The sequence below is a fragment of the Prosopis cineraria genome, unplaced genomic scaffold (genome assembly GCF_029017545.1).
Source record: "Prosopis cineraria cultivar Desert tree isolate PC_DT_omini unplaced genomic scaffold, ASM2901754v1 PC10, whole genome shotgun sequence".
NCBI lineage: Eukaryota > Viridiplantae > Streptophyta > Magnoliopsida > Fabales > Fabaceae > Prosopis > Prosopis cineraria.
Window position 1 is genome coordinate 38,037,307 of NW_026555341.1, and position 9,693 is coordinate 38,046,999.

Sequence of the window (9,693 nt, forward strand, 5' to 3'; positions counted from 1 at the left end):
AGCTTTCTTTTGATGTAAAATTTAAACTTATAAAATTTTATTTTATAAATTTTATTTTAGGTGTTCTACATAAATTATAGTTAATATTTTTATTTTGTTACATACTCTATTTACTAGCTAGAAGGAGTTGAACTTTTGAATAGTATGATTTTTTTTTTATTTCCTAAAACCTTGTGTTATGAAATTTTTGAAAGATCCTAATTATAAGAGAAATTTTGTTGAAATTTTAACAAAACTTTCATATATTAATAATTTTACTTAATTTTTGATTAATCAAAACTTATAAAATATAAATTTACTTCATATTTTACGCTGATCATATTCTCATTATTGACACTTTTGCTTCCCGTGCATCTCACGGCTAGCAAAAACTACATCAAATTGAACATCACATTTTGGAGCTTCATTGTTATTTCTTGATTTTGCGAGACTTCAGTTCGTTGTGGCGGCAGTCGCTAGAGTGAAAGTGGGGGCTCGGATATGGCTGCTTCCAAGGCGTTAATGGCTTCCTTAACCCACCAGCGTCCACTAACATGTGTCGCTTCTGTATCAACATCTTATCCTACACGACTTGTTCCCCAGCCACCAGACCTTATCAAGTGGGTCAGGAAACAAGGTGGGTTCGTGCACAAGGCGGTGAAGATAGCACAATATGACTCCAATGGCCTCGGACTTATGGCTTCGGAAGAAATCCCTAGAGGGAGTGACCTTATTGTTCTTCCTCACCACGTACCGTTGAAGTTCGGGTCTCTTGAATCGAACCATGAAGATGATCTTGATTCTGTGTTAGTTAATTTAGCTCGCCATGTTCCTGGTATTGCTTTTAGCTTTCATCACTATTGCTTTCACGATTGTATCGCCGTAATATTTGTGCATTTTATACAGATTTCCATGAAATTCTGGTTTAGTCAATTAATTGTTTTTTGGTTGTTACTTGAATGTGATGGTAATGAGTGTCTTGTGATGTTTGGTGATATGCTTTTTCTATTGATCTCATCAAAAGCTTGTGTGAAGTTTAAGGCAGACAAAAAGAATTAGTGTGCTAAATGAGTGTAAGTTCTGAAATTCGATAGAATTAATGGGTAGCCTTTGTTCCTACTTCCAAGTAATGTATTACTTGTGAAGTCTAAAAAGTTCATTGTGTGGTTTTGACCGAACCAATGGTTTAGTTCCGCTGTCTTCATATTTTAGGTAATGCTTAATTATATTTGTTTTGTCCCCCGCCCCCAAACAACAAGCCTTTTTGATTGGACTATATTAGGGATCATCTTTGAGATTTTATTGGTTTGACTTGATTTTAGATGTTTTGATTGAGCATATTTAAAAGGAAATCCTCAAATGCATGCTTTTTTACAGATGATATAGTCTAGAGCCAGTAATTTGTGCCAAGCCTGAACCCACCTGAAAAAAGTTAGGACCAAGTTTGGTTATATGGGCTTTTTTAAAAGGGTAGAAAACTTTAAGCCAAGCCCAAATTAAGCCCAACCCAAATTAGCTTAACCACTGAAATTTTCAGCTCTATATGTATATAGGGTTGGTAATTTTAGTCAAGCCCGACAGGCCAGTCCAAACCTAGCCAAAAAAAGTTAGGATTGAGCTTGACTATATGAGCTTTTCTAAGAGGGTATAATACTTTAAGCCCGATCCAAATAAGCCGGGCCCGAATTGAGCTTAACTCAAATAAGATTGGCTCGCTCGAATTATCGGCTCTAATATAGTCCTTATTGTGGAGACAAAAGAAAAGATTAATTGCAACCTTGAGTTATGGAGGAGGATTTTGGAGTTGAAGGGTTTTCGCCTGGGTAGAAATAAGACGGAATATTTGTATTATAATTTTGATAAGAGGTCAGCCAGTAATAATTTGGAAGTAAGGTTGGAAGATTAGATTATATCTCAAGTGAAAAAGTCTAAATATTTGGGAGCTATTATTCGACATAATGGGAAAATTGATGGGGATGTTGCATATAGGTTACAAATTAGGTAGTTTAGTTGGAAAAATGTTGAAGGAGCCATTTATGATCAAAATGTACCTAATAAATTTAAAGGGAAGTTTTATTGAATTGCTATAAGACTAGTTATGTCGGGCTTTAAAGAAATAGTAGGAGCATAAAATTGGAGTAGCAAATATGAAAATATTGAAATAGATGTGCGGATATGCATAGAAAGATAAAATCCAAAATGAGTATATATGAGAAAAAGTGGGCATGGCATCTGTTGGGAAGAAAATGATAGAAAATTGTTTGAGATGATTTAAACATATACAGAGAAGGTCGCAGGAGGTACTAGTGAGGAAAGTGTTTTTTTTTTTTAAAAAAGAAAAAAGAAAAGAAAATACTTGCTTTATGAATGAAACTACAATAAAGGTTCGATTTAGTGACTTGAAGTTGACCTCTATTATGGAATGCTACGATTACCACTCTTACTCCAATCTAATCTAAGTTTCCTTTGCAACTGTACATATCCAATAAGAAGCTCTATTTTTTGAATCACTGTTTCTCTTTGCGGAGAGTTTGGCCAGCTTCATTGCCTTGATAAGCATTTCAACTGATCTGTTCCTATTATTTTATTTTGAGGTTTTCTAGTTTCCTGCTTTATCTGAGGTTTTCTTATTTATTTTCTCTAATATTTTTTGGAGAAGTGTTGCTTTTGCTTTTGGAAGATTTCTTTCTTCTTTTTCGTGTGTTTCTGACGCAAAGTTTACTCCTTTATTCTTTGAATAATACATTTGCCAATTTTTTACATTAATCAGGACACTATATAACTTATACTCAACTGTTTCTTCATAGAGCTTCTTGACGTGCCTATAATATGATTTGTTGTATGTCTACATATATAGATACTCATTCATTATGCATCCTTTACGTTTTAACCTGAAAGTTTTGAAATGCACATTTAACATCACTATGAACTAGCAGAATAACCTAGTCACCATCTTCATTAACCTTTAAAACAATCTACTGTTGGCTTCATTCATGCTTTTGGGGCTGCGCATTACAAATCTCTTACTTGAAATGGTAGCATTATGCTTAGGGCTACACGATAGTGAGTAAACATGTTAATAAAGCATTGTAAGAAAATGCCCAGAGAGCAGTGTAGCTATCCTTGTACTAGAATTCTTTTCATTTTGATGCACAGTATGCATAGTAAGAACTTGGTATAATATTTGGTTAGTCTGTAAGGATAAAAATTATAGGAACTAAAAGTGCTTGTTTTTATATATCAATTTTCCAATCTCCTAAAACTGCATAGGCAGAACCTGTAGAAATCTTTATACTCAATATAGGTTGGTGACTCAAGTTTTGATAATTAGGCTCTACTGAGTTTTCAATGTAAATAAATTGGACACTGTGGGAGCATTTGGCAGAGGAACTATGGGCTATGAAACTGGGTTTGAAGCTTCTGCAAGAAAGAGCGAAAGTTGGATCATTTTGGTGGCCATATGTCAGCAATCTCCCAGAAACATACAGTGTCCCTATCTTCTTTCCAGGGGAGGATATAAAGAACTTGCAGTATGCTCCACTGCTTCACCAGGTATTATATTTAAGCATCTCCTGAGTCAAGTACTACGGCTGATAAGTCACGGTTTGAAAATTGGGAGAAATTCTTTTACCCATTTGCACAATATTCATCTGAATGTTTTAGTTTTGTACAACAGAAAAACAAACTATTTCGAAGGCCTTAACTTGAAGCCTTTACTACACCGACTCATTTACATTTTTCTGTGGGGACATGAATTGCACACGGATTTGATTCTTGGATCTAATGCTGAGTTATTTTTATGTACCTAACAAAGGAGTAATCTGTGCGTCTAACTTGTTTCAATTTCAAGAACTTGGATGAGAGATGATGCAACACGTCATATAGCAATTAGACACTTAAGATATAATTATGTCAGTGAGTCTGTGTTGTGTCCTTGTCCGTTCTTAGTAGTTGATAAACAGCTATAGATGGAATACTGTCTTGTCATCTATCGATCTATCTATATATTGCATAAAACCAATTGCATGCGACCAGGTGAACAAAAGATGTCGTTTTCTTCTTGATTTTGAGCAAGAGTGCAAGCGTGCCCTTGGCAATCTGAAACCAGATAAGCATCCTTTTGGTGGACAAGAAGTAGATGCGTCTGCACTTGGATGGGCAATGTCAGCTGTCTCATCTAGGGCATTCCGGTTATATGGTGACAAGCGTCCAGATGGGACCCACACAGACATACCAATGATGCTTCCTTTAATTGATATGTGCAACCATAGTTTCAATCCAAATGCCCGAATTGTTCAGGAACAAGATACTGGTGAAATGAAGATGCAAGTAAAGGCATGTTCTCTCATATTCTTTTCTTTGTAAGTTTGCCCCCTTGTTTTCGAGAAAAGAATTAAAACTTGATATTTCTTTTCTAGGCTAACTATGTCTTTTCCTCAGGTCGTGGCTGATACAGAAATCAAACAAGATGATCCTTTATTACTCAATTATGGCTTTTTAAGCAATGATCTTTTTCTTCTTGACTATGGATTTGTGATACCCTCAAATCCTTATGATTGTATTGAGCTCAAATATGATGGTGCATTTTTGGATGCTGCAAGCATGGCAGCTGGGGTTTCTTCTCCCAACTTCTCAGCACCCGCTCCATGGCAGGAACAAATTTTATGTCAGCTAAATCTAGCTGGAGAAGCTCCTGATCTTAAGGTTTATTCTCATGGATATTGACCTAGTGCTATTTCTTCCATCAAATTACTGGGGTTTGAATATTCTAAGTATCTATTGGCATTGTTATATATAGGGACGGTTCAAGAGTCACATTGAAGTTTTCTCTTCAACCTTTTGACAGTGGCAAAATGGCTAATGACTTTTAATGCCCATGCGTTGTAGGAAAGCCACTGACAACTTGTCTGCTGGAAAATTTGATCCGATTAGTGTTTTATGGTTGACAAAGTCTTTGGACGCGGGTAGCTGTAGGAAGATTAGCTGTATCTCTGACCCAGTGCCAACCATAACCTAATAAATCCCTGCATGCCATGGTTATTCTCATTAAAATTTTCCCTCCCCTCCCTTTTGCCAAACAAGGGGAGACGAGCCCCTCTCCCTGCCCTTGTCCCATCCGACAAGGGGAGGGTAGGGGCTCCCCTCCCCTCCAAACCCTCCCCTCCAAATTGGGAGGATTGGGAGGGACTCTTCCCCCTCCCTCCCCTCCCCTCACCTCCAAACTCAAGGGGAAAAATCCCTCAGCCTTCCCCACCTTTGTGTCTTCTCCTAATAGAAACATCAACTTCAATTTCAGTTACTCTGCTTTTAGAATATCTTGAGAAGTGTTTTTAGCAGCTCAATTTTCAACAACTCTTGGCTTAAATTTCTCAACCATCTCACATTGATTAAGAAGCACACCAAAACGGAGGTTAATTCCCGGTATTATAAGTGGACAGATCAGAATTTTTGTTTTTAGAAACCAGAAATCTCCAAAAGTAACCAATCCTGCGAGAACCCCAAATTGGCTATTGTTTAACTTCAGGACCTACTTTCATTCTCTCAAGCATATGGACCATGCACATTGCCCAGTAACATCTATAGTTTAGAGGCATTATTGAAAGTTTTGGGTAAGCGTTTAACATGAGTTCAATGTTAACGCTGTTTAGTGGGTGTTTAACATCTGTTCAATAACAATGCAGCTCATTTTTGTTTAAAGCCACTGACCTGGCATACTCTATTTTCACAATTCCTAGTCAGTGCAACACAAGTTAAATTGTTCTCATTTGTTACAGGTAAGCTTAGGTGGTCCAGAAATAGTGGAGGGCCGCCTGCTGGCAGCACTGAGAGTATTTCTTGCAAGTGACATGGAAGCTGTGCAAAACTATGACCTTAAAACTCTCAAGTCTCTGGCTGCCGAAGCTCCTCTTGGTATTGCAATTGAAGTGGCAGCCCTGCGAACAACAATCGCTTTGTGTGTCATTGCATTGGGACACTTCCCCACTAAGATAATGGATGATGAGTCATTGTTGAAACAGGGTGCTTCAGGTTCAACTGAGCTAGCCATTCAGTTCAGGATTCAAAAGAAATCTGTGATTATAGATGTGATTAGAGACCTCACAAGAAGAGTGAAGCTTCTCTCATCGAAGGACAAAGCCACTGCTGAAAGCTGAAGCACCAAATTTAGCTTCGTTTTGAATATCATTCTTCCAACATACATGGAATGGGCTGATGTTTCTCATGAATATCATCCTCTTGAGGTACGTTCAACTCTGTTTATATGGTTTGGCTGATCTGTTCTAGAAGGTACTTGATAGATTTATTCTCCTTTAGGATTGATTGAGGCTTTCACTTCTGGCGCTAATTCAGATTAAATGTGTACTGCGCATACTTGTCAAACGATGAAATGTACTGCATGAAAGAGACCTCATAACTGCAATATGCATCTTCTTAATGGATATTTCTTTATTTTAATTGCTGGCTTGATTTTTTGGGGCCATTTTAATACCCTTTCCGGTGTTAAATGTTGGAGCTTGTTAACTAATTTAGACAAATGAAGAAAATTAAGAGAGTCAGTTATTTTGTAGAAAATGTGTGCTAGTTTTCTTAAAATACTCGTCCTTCTTTTTTTTTGGTTGAGCTCCGGTATCCTAGATCTATGATCTAAGTTAATCCAGTTGGCAGCTTGTGGGCACGTTTTTGGAAGGCATGCCTCTTATTGAAAATTTAGTTGTTGCTGCATATCTAAAGCTAGTTTTCCTATAATATTCATCTTTTTAATCATTTACAGTGGAGTGTCATCAACATAGTTTATAGATCATATGAGAATCTAATTATAGGGATAGTTTAGGAAAATGATGATAACTAGGCGAGACAAATAAGATTGAGATATTGTATTTAATATCAAAACGACCTACCAATTAGATCCTAAACTATTTAAAAATAATTTGGATGGTTGGAGATTAGATGTGCACTTGTGTGAGTGAATCTATGTATTCGCAATGAGTGTTGTTGACCTTCACAAATTCCATGTGTCAGAACTGTGAGATATGAACATATCTCATCAGCTTGACAGGTGGCTACATTGAGACTTGATGCAACCAGCAACGACATACATAAAATAAGGGGGCGTGTAATGTAACTTGCGCTGTCACAAAATTTGTGGTGATGTTATCATTCATACGTCTTGTGGGATAATAAGTCCTAGCCATGAGAATTGCTTCAGCTCAACCTTCGACACATAGTGTACAGCTCATTTACTTGCATCATGAGTCATGACCACCAAACAAAAACAAAACATCACAATTCAGAGTCACACACACACACATAATTAAAGACGGACAATAACTTGATGGAGGATAGAATTAAAATACTTGAATTAGAATACAAGCAGTTTGATGGAGATCCGAGGAAGCATATTTCAATTGGATCTAAGAATTCGAGTTTAGATCTTCAGCCACATGTTTGCTTTCGGATGGTGAATATGTTATCGAAACACAGATTAAGTGCCCATTTAGATTATACTTTTAAAATCTTGTACACACACATACACACACTCTCTCTCTCCCTTTGGTCCTATTTATAGGGCAAAGAAAGAAAAAAAAATTGTTCTATTTATAAGTCATGTTATTAAATTTTATTACAAATTTCTTCTTTTACCCTCCATTGAATGTTGGAGAGAGAAAATATATTATTGAATTATGTATATTTAATAGGGATAAAGTTGAGAATTTATTAAATTTTAAGATAAAATTAATAAGTTTTAAAGTTTTTTTTTATATTGGTAAAACATATTGAAAGTTACTTATAAATAGAATCAGAGGAGTATATATATTTGGCTCAATATTCGAATCAAATGCTGTGACAAGCAAAGTACATTTTACCCTTTTGATTTTTAATCCATATCCTTGTTGGTCAGTGTCATTTTCTTTGAGTAGTTTACAAATCTTTTATCGGCAGCTTCCCAGATAAGTTGAAAAGAGAAAGAGGCATGGTCCTTTCCTTTTTTGTTTTGTGGCCAGGATTTACATAGCACGTGTCAGCCAGGCATTGGATCTCTTGAAAGCTTTTGCCTTCAAGATGATGGTTTGAGACATGGCATATGAACGTGTGTTGTACTCACCTTACGTGTTCCATTTAACCTTTGCCTTCCGATATGCAAGTTTGGTAGGTCAAGCAACTAAACCAAAAATGTATCGCATTATTGCCATCAATAAATAAGTAATAATTGTTAATTTTTTAGTGGGTAATCATTTTCACTTAGGTTGGTCTCTCATTATGGCAAAAGAATTGTCAGGTGTTTCTCTTGGAGGAACATCTGGAAGGAAGACCTCATTATCTTATTGATATTTTGTCCAAGGCTAAAATAGAATTAATTCATTTAAATTTTATGTGAATTGTTTAATCTCGATAATTCTTGACTTGAATTTTTTATTTAGATATATTTTTGAAAAGAAATACATTTTGATGGTGAAGCATGTTTGGTGAAAATTAAAAGATGGTTCAAACATGTTTTTCTAAAGAGCAACAATGAAACAGCAAATTGCATTTATTTTATGCGGGTCTTTGTAAAGGAGTTGGAGTTGTGACTATTTAAGTGCAAAATCTTAAATTTGAATCTATGTGAATGTTAAAAGAAAATGTCTTTAAAAGAATTAGTATTAATTAGAATTCAATGGTGAATTTGTATGGATCTATTTTGTACAATAAAAGTAATGTTCATAAAACTCTTTCATATAAGAGTGATACAATAGGTGAATTTAAACCCTTTAAAGTTGGTATTAGTAAATTTAGGTAATTTTTTTTAGTATTTTTGTTCATTTCATTATTTTTTAATAAAATATAAAATCTTTTCTTTCTTTATTAAAAAGAAAAAATTTACAAAAAATCATCAATTTTAATTTTAGAGAATTTAAATCCGCACGTAGATTTCTGTACATAGTAATAATTAGAACAGGCTTCATGTGTTCAAATAAAGCTCCGAATGAATCATAATATTCACAAATTTGTTGTGATTTTTTTTAAATATTTTGTATGGATAATTAATATTCAATATTATGTTAAAAAAAATTGTAGCCTGCCTCTCTTCTTTTTTTTTTTTTTTTTCGCGACATGTAGCCTAGCTCTTGAGAAGTCGTGTGATGGTAATCCTAATAGGAATTTGCGGGTCACTTGGTATCTTATTATTTCTATCTATATGTAAAATAATACAGTATATAATAATATTATTATACTATAATAAGAATATTATTGTCGTTGTTGTTGTTATTTAATTACACCGGTATTGTGAAAAAAACAAGGCTTGAAAAGAGTTGATGATGCTGAAAAGAAAGCTCCAATCCTGTATTGGGATGTTCCAAAAGTAATTATACACGTGGCAGATAAAAGCAAATTTAAAAGACTGAAAAATCTTCGGAAGGTCTATAGTCTCAACCCAAAATTGAACACCAAAACTATCTCAACAAAAAACAAAATAAAATAAAAAGCTTTTGCCATCACAAGCAATCACAAGAAACTCAAGAACAGAGATGTAAGACCTGGAAATAAAACAAAAGGAAGAAGAAACAGAAAATGAAAAGCCAAACTTAAAGTTAAACAAAACACACACAAATTTCTCGGAGTAGCCTCTAAATTTCTTGTATTTTAATATTTACACATAACGTTACATGCATACAAGGAGACTTCTATGCGCACCGCAAGATGTATCGATACTGTTCTGGTTTGTTACACACACAG

General features: G+C 35.0%; 1 protein-coding gene across 1 annotated transcript; it reads left to right on the forward strand.

Moving 5' to 3' along the window:
- Window positions 1-396: 396 nt before the first annotated feature.
- On the forward strand, window positions 397-6,432 carry LOC129322761 (uncharacterized). The gene is made up of 5 exons (XM_054969131.1): window positions 397-814; window positions 3,365-3,531; window positions 4,015-4,314; window positions 4,420-4,683; window positions 5,754-6,432. Exons 1-5 carry the CDS (start codon window positions 481-483, stop codon window positions 6,129-6,131), a joined length of 1,443 nt encoding a protein of 480 aa, XP_054825106.1. The 5' UTR covers window positions 397-480; the 3' UTR covers window positions 6,132-6,432.
- The last annotated feature ends 3,261 nt before the right edge of the window (window positions 6,433-9,693 follow it).

Excerpts from the sequence above, each read along its gene's own strand:
- LOC129322761 (XM_054969131.1), top strand. The coding sequence starts at position 481 with ATGGCTGCTTCCAAGGCGTTAATGGCTTCCTTAACCCACCAGCGTCCA. Across the intron at positions 815-3,364 it reads TTTAGCTCGCCATGTTCCTG|AGGAACTATGGGCTATGAAA; the intron begins GTATTGCTTTTA and ends AGCATTTGGCAG. Across the intron at positions 4,684-5,753 it reads GAGAAGCTCCTGATCTTAAG|GTAAGCTTAGGTGGTCCAGA; the intron begins GTTTATTCTCAT and ends CATTTGTTACAG.